General features: G+C 46.0%; 2 protein-coding genes across 5 annotated transcripts in view; both read right to left on the bottom strand.

Annotated features, from left to right (window-relative positions):
* The window catches only part of LOC123768916 (Ankyrin repeat-rich membrane spanning), an 866672-nt gene that overhangs the window by 598947 nt on the left and 246834 nt on the right, over positions 1-20891 (bottom strand). The gene's annotated exons all lie outside the window — the stretch shown is intronic.
* Positions 1724-2902, bottom strand: LOC123769046 (protein LIAT1-like). Its single transcript, XM_045760000.2, has one exon. The coding sequence runs from the start codon at positions 2900-2902 to the stop codon at positions 1724-1726; it is 1179 nt and encodes a 392-aa protein (XP_045615956.2).

Below are 20891 nucleotides of genomic sequence, written 5' to 3' on the forward strand. Positions count from 1 at the left end.
ATCCAATGTATATAGTAATATATCCAATGTATACAGTAATATATCCAATGTATATAGTAATATATCCAATGTATACAGTAATATATCCAATGTATACAGTAATATATCCAATGTATATAGTAATATATCCAATGTATACAGTAATATATCCAATGTATACAGTAATATATCCAATGTATATAGTAATATATCCAATGTATACAGTAATATATCCAATGTATATAGTAATATATCTAATGTATATAGTAATATATCCAATGTATATAGTAATATATCCAATGTATACAGTAATATATCCAATGTATATACTAATATATCCAATGTATACAGTAATATATCCAATGTATATACTAATATATCCAATGTATATAGTAATATATCCAATGTATATAGTAATATATCCAATGTATATAGTAATATATCCAATGTATATAGTAATATATCCAATGTATATAGTAATATATCCAATGTATACAGAAATATATCCAATGTATACAGTAATATATCCAATGTATATAGTAATATATCTAACGTATATAGTAATATATCCAATGTATATAGTAATATATCCAATGTATACAGTAATATATCCAATGTATATACTAATATATCCAATGTATATAGTAATATATCCAATGTATACAGTAATATATCCAATGTATACAGTAATATATCCAATGTATATACTAATATATCCAATGTATATAGTAATATATCCAATGTATATAGTAATATATCCAATGTATAAAGCTCTTTACGGTTCAATATAACTTCTCAACTTTACGTTGTGGATAAACTTGCAATAATGTATTTTCTACACTTCAATGATAAATTTCTATATAAGGAAGCTCACGTAAAATGCTTCAATGGAGATGTCTTCTCATTAGAAAAATATCCTTCTTAAATCTTGAGGAGAAAGATCGGTGCGAATGACGAACAACCTCGAACAGTCTTCGGAATGCCGTAAATAAGAATGTTTCCCCGGGAAGGTTCGACCCAAGGCGTCAAGTCAGCGTGTCGATCCTGCCCCAACACGCCAACACCAATTCGTGAGCGAACGATAAATGGAAATGTAGAAAACTATGAGTACGTCCCGAGGAATCTGGAGTCACAATACCCGGTGAGTTATTGTGGAGCGTGACAATACCCGGTGGGTTATTGTGGAGCGTCACAATACCCGGTGGGTTATTGTGGAGCGTCACAATACCCGGTGGGTTATTGTGGAGCGTCACAATACCCGGTGGGTTATTGTGGAGCGTGACAATACCCGGTGGGTTATTGTGGAGAGTCACAATACCCGGTGGGTTATTGTGGAGAGTCACAATACCCGGTGGGTTATTGTGGAGCGTCACAATACCCGGTGGGTTATTGTGGAGCGTGACAATACCCGGTGGGTTATTGTGGAGCGTCACAATACCCGGTGGGTTATTGTGGAGCGTGACAATACCCGGTGGGTTATTGTGGAGCGTCACAATACCCGGTGGGTTATTGTGGAGAGTCACAATACCCGGTGGGTTATTGTGGAGTCACAATACCCGGTGGGTTATTGTGGAGAGTCACAATACCCGGTGGGTTATTGTGGAGCGTGACAATACCCGGTGGGTTATTGTGGAGAGTCACAATACCCGGTGGGTTATTGTGGAGAGTCACAATACTCGGTGGGTTATTGTGGAGAGTCACAATACCCGGTGGGTTATTGTGGAGAGTCACAATACCCGGTGGGTTATTGTGGAGTCACAATACCCGGTGGGTTATTGTGGAGAGTCACAATACCCGGTGGGTTATTGTGGAGCGTGACAATACCCGGTGGGTTATTGTGGAGAGTCACAATACCCGGTGGGTTATTGTGGAGAGTCACAATACTCGGTGGGTTATTGTGGAGCGTGACAATACCCGGTGGGTTATTGTGGAGAGTCACAATACCCGGTGGGTTATTGTGGAGCGTCACAATACCCGGTGGGTTATTGTGGAGAGTCACAATACTCGGTGGGTTATTGTGGAGAGTCACAATACTCGGTGGGTTATTGTGGAGCGTCACAATACTCGGTGGGTTATTGTGGAGAGTCACAATACCCGGTGGGTTATTGTGGAGAGTCACAATACCCGGTGGGTTATTGTGGAGAGTCACAATACTCGGTGGGTTATTGTGGAGAGTCACAATACCCGGTGGGTTATTGTGGAGAGTCACAATACCCGGTGGGTTATTGTGGAGCGTCACAATACCCGGTGGGTTATTGTGGAGAGTCACAATACTCGGTGGGTTATTGTGGAGAGTCACAATACCCGGTGGGTTATTGTGGAGCGTCACAATACCCGGTGGGTTATTGTGGAGCGTCACAATACCCGGTGGGTTATTGTGGAGCGTGACAATACCCGGTGGGTTATTGTGGAGCGTCACAATACCCGGTGGGTTATTGTGGAGCGTCACAATACCCGGTGGGTTATTGTGGAGAGTCACAATACCCGGTGGGTTATTGTGGAGCGTGACAATACCCGGTGGGTTATTGTGGAGCGTCACAATACCCGGTGGGTTATTGTGGAGCGTGACAATACCCGGTGGGTTATTGTGGAGCGTCACAATACCCGGTGGGTTATTGTGGAGCGTCACAATACCCGGTGGGTTATTGTGGAGAGTCACAATACCCGGTGGGTTATTGTGGAGCGTCACAATACCCGGTGGGTTATTGTGGAGAGTCACAATACCCGGTGGGTTATTGTGGAGCGTCACAATACCCGGTGGGTTATTGTGGAGCGTCACAATACCCGGTGGGTTATTGTGGAGCGTCACAATACCCGGTGGGTTATTGTGGAGAGTCACAATACCCGGTGGGTTATTGTGGAGAGTCACAATACCCGGTGGGTTATTGTGGAGCGTCACAATACCCGTAATATTTCGCGCCATAATGCAAGATGAACACGGTTTCTAACTACAATATTTTGTGTAACATAAAATATTACTTAATGCAACCCGTTCTAGCACTTGCTTATAGTCAATATTGGCTTATTTAATAAGTGCATATGTGACATACTAATTGATTGTGAATATTTTAGTTTACCTTGAAAAGTTTCATAGAAAACACCGACCTCACCTAACCTTCTTAGTATGTTAAGATAAGCATCTTATTGTTTCTTAATTACAATTATTACTTAACCTATACCGTTGATAGGTTAAGTAATAATTGTAAATCTAGACGGGTTGGCCGTGGAGATAATACAAGACAAACAAGGTGCGCACGAGATGAAAACGGGTCTCTGGTGTTTGGGGAAAATAATATACAAAATCCACCTTTAAGAGAAAGAAAAAGACGCCCCTTAAAGGTAAGATTTACCCTTATGATGATATATCAACCCGTCCTCTTAAAAATAACGTCACTTTTGGCTCGTATGCGCGGCACTATGCCCAAATTTGGACGTAATTTGAAATGAAATCGACTCACAAAAGTGACGTACTGTTCCGTTTTCTGTTTGAGTCGTCCGGCTTACTCGGCAAGCTTAGAAGAGGAAACTTTTCTTTAACGTTTTTCATAACGTTTTGAAACTTTATGAGAATTTCCTGCCCACCTAACCTATCAGAGGACCCTTAACTTACTACTGTGGGCCATAACAGCTGGCCAGGTAGGAGATAAACGAAACGTGGAAAGCTAATTGGCATCAATGTTGGTGTTGGTCCACAGAGACAGGCGGCTAGTTTATTGTGCGCCCCATACCCATCCTGTGAGCGGTAGCGCAAAAAAGCATTACAGAGGGCACACAAAAGGTCTTTATCAGACCTCATCTTAGATTATTACATAACCAATTGCATCTATCCTTCAGTCTTACCTCAAGTCCTGGAAGGCTGCCACACTGGTCCTGAAGCACCATCAAATACTCTACTACTAATTCCTACCACCAAATTTGAGATAGAACTCATTTAATACGAGGGGGCCTCGTAGCCTGGTGGATAGCGCGCAGGACTCTTAATTCTGTGGCGCGGGTTCGATTCCCGCACGAGGCAGAAACATATGGGCAAAGTTTCTTTCACCCTGAATGCCCCTGTTACCTAGCAGTAAATAGGTACCTGGGAGTTAATCAGCTGTCACGGGCTGCTTCCTGGGGGTGGAGGCCTGGTCGAGGACCGGGCCGCGGGGACACTAAAAAAAGCCCCGAAATCATCTCAAGATAACCTCAAGATAATATCACAAAATTACTTCCTGTAATTTTGTAACTTAATAAAGTAACTTAATTCCTAAGTTACTTTATAATTAATAAGAGAGATTCATTGTGTTGCGGGACAGGAAGCCAGTGTGTATTCATACACGTATGGTTTTTATCGAGGTCTCCCCCCCCCCCCCGCCAGGGCCGAATTACTGACCCCACCCAACCCCACAACAAGCTAACTCCCGAATACCTACTTACTGCTAAGTGAACAGCTGCATTAGATGAAAGAAAATGTGCCCAACCATTTCTGTCCCGCACGAGATTCGAACCCGAAATTCTCGATTGTGGGTCGAGAAGGAACCCGAATGCACTACTGGGATCCAAACCTTTATGTTATACACAGGTGGCTACCGTTACCTGTGGCAGGCGGCTACCGTTACCTGTGGCAGGCGGCTACCGTTACCTGTGGCAGGTGGCTACCGTTACCTGTGGCAGGTGGCTACCGTTACCTGTGGCAGGCGGCTACCGTTACCTGTGGAAGGGTGGCTACCGTTACCTGTGGCAGGCGGCTACCGTTACCTGTGGCAGGTGGCTACCGTTACCTGTGGCAGGTGGCTACCGTTACCTGTGGCAGGTGGCTACCGTTACCTGTGGCAGGTGGCTACCGTTACCTGTGGCAGGTGGCTACCGTTACCTGTGGCAGGGTGGCTACCGTTACCTGTGGCAGGCGGCTACCGTTACCTGTGGCAGGTGGCTACCGTTACCTGTGGCAGGTGGCTACCGTTACCTGTGGCAGGCGGCTACCGTTACCTGTGGCAGGGTGGCTACCGTTACCTGTGGCAGGCGGCTACCGTTACCTGTGGCAGGTGGCTACCGTTACCTGTGGCAGGTGGCTACCGTTACCTGTGGCAGGTGGCTACCGTTACCTGTGGCAGGTGGCTACCGTTACCTGTGGCAGGCGGCTACCGTTACCTGTGGCAGGCGGCTACCGTTACCTGTGGCAGGCGGCTACCGTTACCTGTGGCAGGCGGCTACCGTTACCTGTGGCAGGCGGCTACCGTTACCTGTGGCAGGGTGGCTACCGTTACCTGTGGCAGGCGGCTACCGTTACCTGTGGCAGGCGGCTACCGTTACCTGTGGCAGGCGGCTACCGTTACCTGTGGCAGGTGGTTACCGTTACCTGTGGCAGGCGGCTACCGTTACCTGTAGCAGGGTGGCTACCGTTACCTGTGGCAGGTGGCTACCGTTACCTGTGGCAGGGTGGCTACCGTTACCTGTGGCAGGTGGCTACCGTTACCTGTGGCAGGGTGGCTACCGTTACCTGTGGCAGGGTGGCTACCGTTACCTGTGGCAGGTGGCTACCGTTACCTGTGGCAGGCGGCTACCGTTACCTGTGGCAGGGTGGCTACCGTTACCTGTGGCAGGCGGCTACCGTTACCTGTAGCAGGGTGGCTACCGTTACTTGTGGCAGGTGGCTACCGTTACCTGTGGCAGGTGGCTACCGTTACCTGTGGCAGGCGGCTACCGTTACCTGTGGCAGGGTGGCTACCGTTACCTGTGGCAGGTGGCTACCGTTACCTGTGGCAGGTGGCTACCGTTACCTGTGGCAGGCGGCTACCGTTACCTGTGGCAGGGTGGCTACCGTTACCTGTGGCAGGGTGGCTACCGTTACCTGTGGCAGGTGGCTACCGTTACCTGTGGCAGGCGGCTACCGTTACCTGTGGCAGGGTGGCTACCGTTACCTGTGGCAGGTGGCTACCGTTACCTGTGGCAGGTGGCTACCGTTACCTGTGGCAGGGTGGCTACCGTTACCTGTGGCAGGTGGCTGCCGTTACCTGTGGCAGGTGGCTGCCGTTACCTGTGGCAGGCGGCTACCGTTACCTGTGGCAGGGTGGCTACCGTTACCTGTGGCAGGTGGCTACCGTTACCTGTGGCAGGTGGCTACCGTTACCTGTGGCAGGGTGGCTACCGTTACCTGTGGCAGGTGGCTACCGTTACCTGTGGCAGGTGGCTACCGTTACCTGTGGCAGGTGGCTACCGTTACCTGTGGCAGGGTGGCTACCGTTACCTGTGGCAGGCGGCTACCGTTACCTGTGGCAGGTGGCTACCGTTACCTGTGGCAGGTGGCTACCGTTACCTGTGGCAGGTGGCTACCGTTACCTGTGGCAGGTGGCTACCGTTACCTGTGGCAGGGTGGCTACCGTTACCTGTGGCAGGGTGGCTACCGTTACCTGTGGCAGGTGGCTACCGTTACCTGTGGCAGGTGGCTACCGTTACCTGTGGCAGGTGGCTACCGTTACCTGTGGCAGGGTGGCTACCGTTACCTGTGGCAGGCGGCTACCGTTACCTGTGGCAGGTGGCTACCGTTACCTGTGGCAGGTGGCTACCGTTACCTGTGGCAGGTGGCTACCGTTACCTGTGGCAGGCGGCTACCGTTACCTGTGGCAGGCGGCTACCGTTACCTGTGGCAGGGTGGCTACCGTTACCTGTGGCAGGGTGGCTACCGTTACCTGTGGCAGGGTGGCTACCGTTACCTGTGGCAGGGTGGCTACCGTTACCTGTGGCAGGCGGCTACCGTTACCTGTGGCAGGTGGCTACCGTTACCTGTGGCAGGTGGCTACCGTTACCTGTGGCAGGTGGCTACCGTTACCTGTGGCAGGTGGCTACCGTTACCTGTGGCAGGTGGCTACCGTTACCTGTGGCAGGCGGCTACCGTTACCTGTGGCAGGCGGCTACCGTTACCTGTGGCAGGGTGGCTACCGTTACCTGTGGCAGGCGGCTACCGTTACCTGTGGCAGGTGGCTACCGTTACCGGTGGCAGGTGGCTACCGTTACCTGTGGCAGGTGGCTACCGTTACCTGTGGCAGGTGGCTACCGTTACCTGTGGCAGGTGGCTACCGTTACCTGTGGCAGACGGCTACCGTTACCTGTGGCAGGCGGCTACCGTTACCTGTGGCAGGCGGCTACCGTTACCTGTGGCAGGTGGCTACCGTTACCTGTGGCAGGTGGCTACCGTTACCTGTGGCAGGTGGCTACCGTTAACTGTGGCAGGTGGCTACCGTTACCTGTGGCAGGTGGCTGCCGTTACCTGTGGCAGGTGGCTACCGTTACCTGTGGCAGGTGGCTGCCGTTACCTGTGGCAGGTGGCTACCGTTACCTGTGGCAGGGTGGCTACCGTTACCTGTGGCAGGGTGGCTACCGTTAACTGTGGCAGGCGGCTACCGTTACCTGTGGCAGGCGGCTACCGTTACCTGTGGCAGGTGGCTACCGTTACCTGTGGCAGGTGGCTGCCGTTACCTGTGGCAGGTGGCTGCCGTTACCTGTGGCAGGCGGCTGCCGTTACCTGTGGCAGGCGGCTACCGTTACCTGTGGCAGGCGGCTACCGTTACCTGTGGCAGGGTGGCTACCGTTACCTGTGGCAGGGTGGCTACCGTTACCTGTGGCAGGTGGCTGCCGTTACCTGTGGCAGGTGGCTGCCGTTACCTGTGGCAGGTGGCTGCCGTTACCTGTGGCAGGTGGCTGCCGTTACCTGTGGCAGGCGGCTACCGTTACCTGTGGCAGGCGGCTACCGTTACCTGTGGCAGGGTGGCTACCGTTACCTGTGGCAGGGTGGCTACCGTTACCTGTGGCAGGTGGCTGCCGTTACCTGTGGCAGGTGGCTGCCGTTACCTGTGGCAGGTGGCTGCCGTTACCTGTGGCAGGTGGCTGCCGTTACCTGTGGCAGGTGGCTGCCGTTACCTGTGGCAGGTGGCTGCCGTTACCTGTAACAGGTGGTTACCGTTACCTGTGGCAGGTGGCTACCGTTACCTGTGGCAGGTGGCTACCGTTACCTGTGGCAGGGTGGCTACCGTTACCTGTGGCAGGGTGGCTACCGTTACCTGTGGCAGGTGGCTGCCGTTACCTGTGGCAGGTGGCTGCCGTTACCTGTGGCAGGTGGCTACCGTTACCTGTGGCAGGTGGCTGCCGTTACCTGTAACAGGTGGTTACCGTTACCTGTGGCAGGTGGCTACCGTTACCCGTGGCAGGTGGCTACCGTTACCTGTGGCAGGGTGGCTACCGTTACCTGTGGCAGGGTGGCTACCGTTACCTGTGGCAGGGTGGCTACCGTTACCTGTGGCAGGGTGGCTACCGTTACCTGTGGCAGGGTGGCTTCCGTTACCTGTGGCAGGGTGGCTACCGTTACCTGTGGCAGGTGGCTACCGTTACCTGTGGCAGGTGGCTACAGGTGACGGATCTCCCAATCCTGAGCACTCCAGGTGCCAACTCTGTGAGCAGGAACTGCGGCATGATCTCCCACACTACATCACTGAATGCCCAGTTATTAGACCTTTCAGACCAGTTGGCATGAGGTACCTGGAGCTTTGCAATTACTTTATTCACTCTCGTATTCTTGAAGATATCCTCACAGTGTACCCAAAATTTGCCAGTGCAGGCTACTGAACACATGGCTCTGTATGACTAACCATCCTGCGAGATGGGGACTTTTATTACCACTGCTGCCTTATTCACTCTTGTTTTGATGATGATATCCTCATAATGCATCCGGAGTCTGTCAGTGCAGACTACTGAACACATGGCCCTGTGTGACTAACCATCCTGCGAGATGGGGACTTTTATTACCACTGCTGCCTTATTCAATCTTGTTTTGATGATGATATCCTCATAATGCATCCGGAGTCTGTCAGTGCAGACTACTGAACATATGGCCCTGTGTGACTAACCATCCTGTGTGATGGGGATTTTTAGCGCCACGTAGCTAGCTTTTTTGTCACACTGTATTCCCCTTCATATAGTATAGCGTAGCTGTACAAATGTAGATGTACCTAAATGTGTTAAAGAAATAAATCGAAGATATTGGAGAAATATAACGTTGAAAATCGATCCCAAACTACCACTCACCCAGTTGACTTAATGACTGAATGAGTGATGGTTATCGACTCCATGTTTTAACCGTAACTTGGAGACGAGCACACAAAACCCCGTAAGGAATGTCAAGACATGCTGTGTTGCATTATTTACACGGTAGAGGTCACTCCCTGGTGGGGCAGCAACCGGCGCCTCGCCTCCTTCACTAAGCTCCTCAACAATCTCATACAATCCCATCCTATTCCTGGCGCTCAGCAACCATAAAGCAAACCGTTCTTGCACTTTCGTACAGTCAATATTGACTTATTTAATAAGTGCCTATGTGACATACTAATTTATTTTGAATATTTTAGTTTACCTTGGAAAGCTTCATAGAAAACACCGACCTTACCTAACTTTGTTAGTATGTTAAGATAAGCATCTTATTGCTTCGTAATTACAATTATTACTTAACCTATTATAGGTATAGGTTAAGTAATAATTGTAAATAAGAAGCAATAAGATGCTTATCTTAACATACTAAGAAGGTTAGGTAAGGTCGGTGTTTTCTATGAAGCTTTTCAAGGTAAACTAAAATATTCACAATAAATTAGTATGTCACATATGCACGTATTTAATAAGTCAATATTGACTATACGTACGTGCGAGAACGGGTTGCCATAAAGCCAACAGATTTGACCTGATTTGATATAAAGTATATGGTTATACTCTCTGACAACGGCCCGGAATTCAATAATTCTGTTCTGGAACAAGTGGGCAAACTGTACATCAAAAAGTGCATTATCATGCCTTATCAACCGGCTAGCAATGGCCTTGCTGAAAGAACTAACAAGAAAGTGCTTGACGCACTCAGAGTAACACTCAATCGGGACAGTCACAAATGGGATGAACTTGTACCAATTGTCCAAAGCTCCATCAACTCCTCTGTCTGCAAAAAAAAAAAAAAAAACTCCTCTGTCAACTCCTCCATAGGGGACACGCCTCACTGTGTGCTTTTTGGGACCGACATGAGATCGCCTCAGAGTTTCTGAGTTTCTTTCACCCTATGCCCCCTGTTACCTAGCAGTAAAATAGGTACCTGGGTGTTAGCTGTCACGGGCTGCTTCCTGGGGGTGGAGGCCTGGTCGAGGACCGGGCCGCGGGGACACTAAAAGCCCCGAAATCATCTCAAGATAACCTCAAGAAGCCTAATGCTCTCATATCCTCGCCCCCTGTGGCACTCTACAACTATGATAATTATGTTAAAGTCAAACAACGAGACACTCAATTGGTGTTCCAGAGAGTCGAGGAACATCTCTCTAAAGCTACTGACGATTTCTCCTCGCTTACAGAACGCTCATGTTAAACCTACAAAAATAGGACCTGGATCTTTAGTAATGATCCTCAACCAGCGAAGAGATGGTCCCATGTACAAGCTGACTGAGAAGTTCCTTGGACCTTACAGAGTTCTTGAGCATATCACAGGTAACAAGTACAAATTGGAAAACCTAGCTACAGGTGAACATGTAAACGAACATCTCAATCACATGAAATTAGCCCGACTGACTGTCGACATGACACCCCGACACCTGTCGCCAACATCGTACTGACTGACCCTACCATTATGACACCCACTTTGGTCGTGGACCAACCCGTCCTCTTAAAAATACCGTCACTTTTGGCTGGTATGCGCCGCTATGGCAAAATTTGGACGTAATTTGAAATGATATCGACTCACAAAAGTGACGTTCTGTTCCGTTTTCTGTTCGAGTCGTCCGGCAAACTCAGCAAGCTTAGAAAAGGCAACTTTCCATTAACGTTTTTCATACCGTTTTGAAACTTTATGAGAATTTCCTGCCCACCTAACCTACCAGAGGACCCTTAACTTACTGTTGTTGAAAAAAAAAAAACATTTATTTTCATTTTCAAATTACGTCTATATTCGCCCATACGGGCAAACGGCCAAAAGCGACGTTATTTTTAAGAGGACAGGTTTCAACGACACGCCCAGTGGTAGCACACCGCCAAGTACTCTCACATACAACCTTCGGTCCAGACCTGTTATTTCAACAGTACATCACCAACAGTCTGATGACTCACGCTCATGTGCCTGTGGTGTTCCAGTCTGTAAGGGACAATGGATGCGTCCTATCAGCTCCCTACTGCCTGCCTGCCTGTCTGTATATGGCAGAGGATGACTACGTTCGTGACGAACTAGCACCTAATATTCATAGTTTTTATGTCTAGATGTAAGAGTAACGTTAACAATTATTTAACAATCCCTGGGCTCAATATGTATATATCATATAATCCCTACTCAGGTATCCATTGTTCATAGTATTAATCTTGTCGCGTCTCTTATACTCGCTATGTAGGTCCATGTGTTTCTGCCACTTCCATGCTCTCCGTATTTTAGTGGAATGTCGCTTATTCTATGTAATACTATGTAATATATTGTGCCTATGTTAGTGTCTATTGTTTATAATCTACTGAACAGGTAACACTGAGGTTGAGCAGCATGAATTCTTGCGCAGAACTTCTGCTTAACTGCCTTTAAGGCCTACGACTTTTCTACCTCTACCTGCAGATGGACCTCCTGCCTCTAGTATGAGCAGAAGTTTAGCTAGCTAGTCATGATGCTCCATGGATAGGTTAGTTTTAGGATTATATTTAAGCGATGTACTCAATATTCATGCATGTCCGTGACGGTGTTGGACGTCTCTTAAGCTTGCTTGCTTGTTTGTTTACGGTCACTATAGGTAAATCATCATCATCCTGTACATAATGTTAATTAGGTACACAACCAAGAGTTTGTCAGAATTCGTCAAGCAGATCGTCGAGGACGCCAATGATAGCGTGCCGAGCGGTGCTGGACGCCAATGGACGCGCCCTGGTCACACACACATGGGGTGACCATTAATACCCTCATCTCTAAATATATCGACTGCATGTTGCCGGCACTAAACACAGTAGGAGTTGTCAACAATGGAATCAGCAGATCTGAATACAGAGCATTTTTCCTGGTGTGTCGTCGCCCCTTCAGACCTTCAGACCGTCCTGGGCAGCAGAGCCGTACACACGCTCTCTCACACACTCTTAGCAAGTACGTGGCCTGATAGAAATATATATATTTTTAATAATAACACGAGGAAAAAACAAGAGGCGTTTGGTACTTCGACCTTCAACCGTGCCCAGATAACAACAACAACTTGCAACAACATACTCGTTAACATATACTATTCAAAAGCTCCACCATACCATCACATTAACTAGCAATATACTCGTGGCCAAAATTACACCAAAATTATATAAATAATATAAATGCTAGAGTGGTTGTGGATGGCGTCTCCTTTACCCTCACTCGGCGTCTGATTGGAAGTTATCAGATGAAAGTATCTATATGTAGTGATGGACCACCAGAAAGTATCTATATGTAGTGATGGACCACCAGAAAGTATATATATGTAGTGATGGACCACCAGAAAGTATATATATGTAGTGATGGATCACCAGAAAGTATCTATATGTAGGATGGACCACCAGAAAGTATCTATATGTAGTGATGGATCACCAGAAAGTATATATATGTAGTGATGGACCACCAGAAAGTATCTATATGTAGTGATGGACCACCAGAAAGTATCTATATGTAGTGATGGATCACCAGAAAGTATCTATATGTAGGATGGACCACCAGAAAGTATCTATATGTAGTGATGGATCACCAGAAAGTATATATATGTAGTGATGGACCACCAGAAAGTATCTATATGTAGTGATGGACCACCAGAAAGTATCTATATGTAGTGATGGATCACCAGAAAGTATCTATATGTAGGATGGACCACCAGAAAGTATCTATATGTAGTGATGGATCACCAGAAAGTATCTATATGTAGGATGGACCACCAGAAAGTATCTATATGTAGTGATGGATCACCAGAAAGTATCTATATGTAGTGATGGACCACCAGAAAGTATCTATATGTAGTGATGGATCACCAGAAAGTATATATATGTAGTGATGGACCACCAGAAAGTATCTATATGTAGTGATGGACCACCAGAAAGTACCAATATGTAGTGATGGACCACCAGAAAGTACCAATATGTAGTGATGGACCACCAGAAAGTACCAATATGTAGTGATGGACCACCAGAAAGTACCAACATGTAGTGATGGACCACCAGAAAGTACCAATATGTAGTGATGGACCACCAGAAAGTACCAACATGCAGTGATGGACCACCAGAAAGTACCAACATGCAGTGATGGACCACCAGAAAGTACCAATATGTAGTGATGGACCACCAGAAAGTACCAATATGTAGTGATGGACCACCAGAAAGTACCAATATGTAGTGATGGACCACCAGAAAGTACCAACATATAGTGATGGACCACCAGAAAGTACCAATATGTAGTGATGGACCACCAGAAAGTACCAACATATAGTGATGGACCACCAGAAAGTACCAATATGTAGTGATGGACCACCAGAAAGTACCAACATATAGTGATGGACCACCAGAAAGTACCAATATGTAGTGATGGACCACCAGAAAGTACCAACATGTAGTGATGGACCACCAGAAAGTACCAATATGTAGTGATGGACCACCAGAAAGTACCAACATGCAGTGATGGACCGCCAGAAAGTACCAATATGTAGTGATGGACCACCAGAAAGTACCAACATATAGTGATGGACCACCAGAAAGTACCAACATGCAGTGATGGACCACCAGAAAGTACCAACATGCAGTGATGGACCACCAGAAAGTACCAATATGTAGTGATGGACCACCAGAAAGTACCAATATGTAGTGATGGATCACCAGAAAGTACCAATATGTAGTGATGGACCACCAGAAAGTACCAATATGTAGTGATGGACCACCAGAAAGTACCAATATGTAGTGATGGACCACCAGAAAGTACCAATATGTAGTGATGGACCACCAGAAAGTACCAATATGTAGTGATGGACCACCAGAAAGTACCAACATGCAGTGATGGACCGCCAGAAAGTACCAACATGCAGTGATGGACCGCCAGAAAGTACCAACATGCAGTGATGGACCACCAGAAAGTACCAACATGCAGTGATGGACCGCCAGAAAGTACCAACATGCAGTGATGGACCACCAGAAAGTACCAACATACAGTGATGGACCACCAGAAAGTACCAACATGCAGTGATGGACCACCAGAAAGTACCAACATGCAGTGATGGACCACCAGAAAGTTCACCTTTGTATTATTGAATTAGGACAAACTAGAAACTGTTTAATTGCAACATAAACATTAAACGTATTCTAGTCTCTCTCGGCAGTCTTAGGCCTAATACACAGTATGTTAGGCCTAATATAGTACATACATGTGCTATACTTGGCCTTTAAATATTTAGTTTGATTTTTAGTTTTAGTTTTCCAAACTACTGAAATTAACAGTACAAAAAGTGGTTGTATTGGCCGTCCTTCACTACATATTGGCACAGTACTTACGACTAACTAGTTACTGTACGCTCTACCATTTCAGGAGGATGGACTGTATAATCGAATATAATGATTACCTATAATGATAAAATATAACAATTATCCATAATCATCTATAATGATTACACGATTATCGCTCCCTCGGTTCCATCATAATCGACGTGAATAATGGTCCAGCTTATGCCAAACTCACGGAGCAGTTACGCAAGCACTTACGAACCTATACATCTTTTCTCAATCTTTGGCGGCTTTGTTTACAATTATTAAACAGTTAATGAGCTCCGAGGCACCAGGAGGCTGTTTATAACAATAACAATTGATTGGGAAATTTTTAAATCCTTGTAAACTGTTTAATAAATGTAACCAAAGCCGTCAAAGATTGAGGAAAGATGTACACGTTCGTAAGTACTTGCGTAACTGCTTCGTGAATCTGGCCCCAGGACGGACCGAAACGTCGTCGTCTCCGTCTTGTGGTGTGTGGTTTGATCTACAAAATAAACTCTACTTGCGCTCGATGGATAATCATGTCAAGTCTAATATCATATAGGCACAAAATGATTTTCCATGTTGGCAATTAAGGCCGACATGTACTCAGTACACAATGTCGAAGAAAGAAGTGTCCGCCCTCTGCCGGGAAGTGTCCCGGCTCTCCTTTCATTGGTTAAGTCAAGGCACAGAGGGAAGGCATCGTGCCCACGCTGCCTAAGCCCGCCAAATTCAGTTGGTCGCCACCTGTTGTCTAGCGTAGAGAGGTGTATGGTGGGGCAGCCGCCCAGCGCCGCCCAAGGAAATGTAGCATTATTATCATATGTTCTAACCGTTGGCTCCTCATCGTGAGTCGTCTGCACCGATTTATGCCATAATGAGAAATCCTTAATTAAGGAGTTGAGACAAGAATCATTGAGAGTCTCAACAGGTGATCAGCCGAGGCAGCAGACGACCTCGTTGTGATCAGAGGTTATTGTCAACATCTGTGATTTTTTTTTTTTTTTTTATTTTATTTTTTTATTTTTTTTTTTTTTTTTTTTTTTTTTTTGAGATATATACAAGAGTTGTTACATGGTTGTAGAGCCACTAGTACGCGTAGCGTTTCGGGCAAGTCCTTAATCCTATGGTCCCTGGAATACGATCCCCTGCCGCGAAGAATCGTTTTTTCATCCAAGTACACATTTTACTGTTGCGTTAAACAGAGGCTACAGTTAAGGAATCTTCTGTTGTGTTGATCAAGATACCTGGCAGCAGTGGGAATGGGCAAGGCTTCCCAGTGATGTGTGAAAGTTCTTGTGGTGAAAAAAAAAATGAAAATCACCCCCACTGTGTGTGGACATTGAACATGTCACCTCAACAGGACATCCTCTTTGTCACCTGCCTCCACCACACCTGATACAAGCAACACCCGCTTGTGTGTTACCTTGAGGTGATATAGGGGCTCGTCGACCAGGCCTCCTCGTTGGACTGGTCAACCAGACTGTTGGACGCGGCTGCTCGCATCTTGACGTACCAGTCACAGCCTGGTTGATCAGATATCCATTGGAGGTGTTTGTCAAGTTCTCTCTTGAACACTGTGAGGGGTCAACCAGTTATGCCCCTTATGTGTAGTGGAAGCGTGTTGAACAGTCTCGGGCCTCTGATGTTGATAGTTCTCTCTTGAACACTGTGAGGGGTCGGCCAGTTATGTCCCTTATGTGTAGTGGAAGCGTGTTGAACAGTCTCGGGCCTCTGATGTTGATAGTTCTCTCTTGAACACTGTGAGGGGTCGGCCAGTTATGTCCCTTATGTGTAGTGGAAGCGTGTTGAACAGTCTCGGGCCTCTGATGTTGATAGTTCTCTCTTGAACACTGTGAGGGGTCGGCCAGTTATGTCCCTTATGTGTAGTGGAAGCGTGTTGAACAGTCTTGGGCCTCTGATGTTGATAGTTCTCTCTTGAACACTGTGAGGGGTCGGCCAGTTATGTCCCTTATGTGTAGTGGAAGCGTGTTGAACAGTCTCGGGCCTCTGATGTTGATAGTTCTCTCTTGAACACTGTGAGGGGAAGGCCAGTTATGTCCCTTATGTGTAGTGGAAGCGTGTTGAACAGTCTCGGGCCTCTGATGTTGATAGTTCTCTCTTGAACACTGTGAGGGGTCGGCCAGTTATGTCCCTTATGTGTAGTGGAAGCGTGTTGAACAGTCTCGGGCCTCTGATGTTGATAGTTCTCTCTTGAACACTGTGAGGGGTCGGCCAGTTATGTCCCTTATGTGTAGTGGAAGCGTGTTGAACAGTCTCGGGCCTCTGATGTTGATAGTTCTCTCTTGAACACTGTGAGGGGTCGGCCAGTTATGTCCCTTATGTGTAGTGGAAGCGTGTTGAACAGTCTCGGGCCTCTGGTGTTGATAGTTCTCTCTTGAACACTGTGAGGGGTCGGCCAGTTATGTCCCTTATGTGTAGTGGAAGCGTGTTGAACAGTCTCGGGCCTCTGGTGTTGATAGTTCTCTCTTGAACACTGTGAGGGGTCGGCCAGTTATGTCCCTTATGTGTAGTGGAAGCGTGTTGAACAGTCTCGGGCCTTTGATGTTGATAGAGTTCTTTCTCAGAGTACCTGTTGCACCTCTGCCCTTCAACGGGGGTATTCTGCACATCCTGCCATGCCTTCTGGTCTCATGTGATGTTATTTCTGTGTGCAGGTTTGGGACCAGCCCCTCTAATATTTTCCACGTGTAAATTATTATGTATCTCTCCCACCTGCGCTGAAGAGAATACAGATTTAGACTCTTTAGTCGGTCCCAATAGTTTAGATGTTTTACCGAGTGGATTCTAGCAGTAAAGGATCTCTGCACGCTCTCCAGGTCAGCAATTTCTCCAGCTTTGAAAGGTGCTGTCATTGTGCAGCAGTACTCCACTGTAGAGAGCACTAGCGTCTTGAAGAGTATCATCATCGGTATAGCATCTCTAGTGTGAAACGTTCGTTTCTCTTGCAGTTGTGATGGCTACTTCATTGTGTTATTTAAAGGTAAGGTTTTCTGACATGAGTACACCCAGATCCTTGACATTGTTTTTTCATTCTAGGTTATGATTTGACTGCATTTTGTACATAGTTTCTGTTCTTATATCTTCCTTTTTTTCCGTAGCGCAGGAGCTGGGACTTATCCTCACTAAATACCATATTATTTTATGTAGCCCATTGAAAGATCTGATTTACATATGATTGGAGGTTTGATGTGTTTTCTATGTTGTCTACTCTCATAAAAATCCTAGTGTCATCTGCCAAGGATAATACAATACTATAGGTTGTGTCTTTCTCTGTGTCCGATATGATGAGAAAAAGTACTGGAGCAAGTACAGTACCCTGGGGGACTGAGCTCTTCATAGTTGGTCTTGATTTTTTTTTTTTTTGACTATTACACATTGGGTTCTGTTAGTCGGGAAATTGTAGATACCTCTGCCTATTTTTCCGGTTATTCCCTTTGAACGCATTTTGTGCAATAACACCATGGTCACATTTATCAAAGGCTTTTGCAAAATCTGTGTAAATTACATCAGCGTTTTGCTTGTCTTCCATGGCATCTAATGCCATGTCATAGTGGCCCAGCAACTGTGACAGACAAGTGCGCCCTGTTCTGAAACCATGTTGTCCGGAGTTAAGTGTTAGCCTTTAAAGTCTAAGTCGGTTGGTGTACGGGTACTGCCAATCCTGTGGCCAGTGAGCTGACGTCATTCCTCAGAGCAGCGCCGCTTCCTAGTAGGCCGCCAGTACATCACAGACCTAGATCAGAGCACGACCTCAGGACCCTGGTGCGCTGGTTATATATATTCTCTACCACAACAATAAAGCCCAAGAAGTCAGCCTGTGTATCTCTTCGGACCCCAGCAAGATCCAATAATCAACTGAATAAAATAAGACGGAATACTAGTGTGCAACATGGGATAGAAATTTATTTTCTCAGCCAGAACCCATGTGTCTACTCTCGATGCCACAACAAGTCAAGCCATCACCACAACCTGCCTCAGCCACACGTGTGTGTCGTCAATATTCATACCAGTCGAGGGTCTTACAATCAACTATTGCACTAGGTCAACGTCGCAAAGCAGACAACTTAAGCACATAAATCAGAAGCATTGAACTGTACAGTTTCATGTGATGGTCCACTAGTCTCAGCTCTAGTACATGGTGGAATACTAAAAGTCTTCGTGGATACAGGTGCTAAAGTAAACATTGTCAAGCCTTCAGCTCTGACATATTTCAAGTAAGCATTCTGCCATTGTAAGAAACTCATCCGTACCTTTTCTAAAGGGTGTTTCAGGAAACAAAGTAACAGTTAAGGGAAAAATTGACCTTCCACTCAGGTTAAATGACATCACGTTGTCTATAACATGCCTAGTTGTTGATCATATTCATTTTCCTGGTGACATTCTCTGAGCTTTGTACACCATGATTAATGAAAATATTGTATTGTTTCCCCATCGTTGGATCAATAGTATCAAGGATCACAGACATACTGCAAAGTGGTATGACAAGATGGGTCACGAGTTCAACAGTAAGAAAGATTATATTCATTATGTCGACAGCCAATTTGCTAGCATTGGGTTGTTAGATCCTTGCTGCGGGAGCATACCCGAGAAAACAGGTGTTCAATTGAAGCATCACAGTTGTGCAGTTGCTCAGGAGAGTATCAAGACTTTCTGGAGGGGGGGGCACGCTCTTACAGATTCTTGTCTTGCTCGCCTAGCAGCTTCCATCTCTGAAATCAGTGGATCCACAACTACTGACCCTGTGCTACAATCTCATTCTCTCACAAGAGTAAGAGTTAAGATTCAAGGAGTTCCTGAGTTGTCGGATGTCATTGCAGATAGTGAAACATGTAAAGTGAACGGTACGTTTGTTGAACCCTCCTGGCACATAGTGCAGGAAGATACTGTTACACTATACATTGCAAACACTAGCGGTGCCGATATTTATCTCCAGTCTGGCACCCAGATTGTAGATTTTGCCCATTATTCGTTACCGGTGGGAGTGGTGGACGATGTCTCAGCGGAACATACTGTGTGTACTCTCACACCAGGAGAACAGGGATCTCAGCCAGCGGTGCAAGCACAACACCTCAGCCCTACAGATTTCCCTGACTCTATGGTTCAACTTTTGGAAATTTTAAATAAGAACAGAACAGTCATCGCTCTTCCTGGAGAAAAATTAGGTATCACTCTTATCACACACAAAATTCCCTTTGAACAAGGTACAACACGAATTTATGTTCCAGCATACCATTTACCCCATTCTCACGAGAGCAGAAGCTGAAAGACTTATAGAGGAAATGTTATAGAGTGATGTAATTGAATCAAGCAATTCACCATGGAACGCCCCATTGATTTTTATACCAAAACGTAATGGGACATGGAGACCAGTAATCGACTACCGGAAGCTTAACAGAGTAACCATACCTGATCGTTTCCCACTTCCAGTCTTAAATGATTTGTTGCAAAGCATTGGTCGAAAAAGTATTTTCGACATTGGATTTGTTGCAGGTATTCTGGCAAATCCCACTCGATGAGGAAAGAAAGCCTTTGACAGCCTTTAGTACCCCTAATGGTCATTTTCATTTCAAGAGAAAGCCATTTGGTTTGTAAAGCAGCCCAATAACCGTTTCAAGGCTCATGACAAACCTATTTCGTAGATTGACAGGTAGTACTGTTTTGGTGTATCTTGATGATCCCATAATCATGTCACAAGATGTTCAGACTCACTTTAAGAACATTGAGAAAGTACTTGCAAAGCTTGCAGAAGAAAAATTAAAAATAAAACTCTCAAAGTGCTCATTTTTAAAGGAGAAGATTAATTTCTTAAGTCATACAATCATTCCTTCATGTATTACCTTGGATGAATAAAAAATTATTGCCGCCTGTGATTTTCCTAGCATCGTAATGCAGAAGCCGTGAGACAGTTCACAGGTCTTGTAGGATTTTATCATTTATTTATTGCTGGATTCTCTACTATAGCTGTACCACTTTACAAGTTGCAAAGAAAAGATGAACCATTTGTTTGGGAAGAAGCCCAAGAACAGTCATTCAGAAAGCTCAAAGAAGAACTAATCTTGTCACCTGTCCTTAGGTACCCAGATTTTTCTAAGCCTTTTACGTTGTCACAGATACCAGTGATGTAAGCTTAGGTGCTGCATTACTTCAAACCATAGGTCACAGAGATTACATCAAGCAATAGCTTATGCCAGCCGTACATTGTCTAAGGAAGAGAAAAATTATAGTGCAACAGAGCGTGAAGCTCTAGCAGCTGTATGGGGTCAAACATTTTAGGGATACAATTTACAATTATCCAGTGCATGTTTTTACTGATCATTAATTGAAACCATTAATTTCCTTGTTCAAGAATAAGAATCCTGTCAGAAAATTTGCTAGATATTTACTTACAATTCAAGAATTCA

The sequence above is a fragment of the Procambarus clarkii genome, chromosome 64 (assembly GCF_040958095.1).
Source record: "Procambarus clarkii isolate CNS0578487 chromosome 64, FALCON_Pclarkii_2.0, whole genome shotgun sequence".
Classification (NCBI taxonomy): Eukaryota; Metazoa; Arthropoda; class Malacostraca; order Decapoda; family Cambaridae; genus Procambarus; species Procambarus clarkii.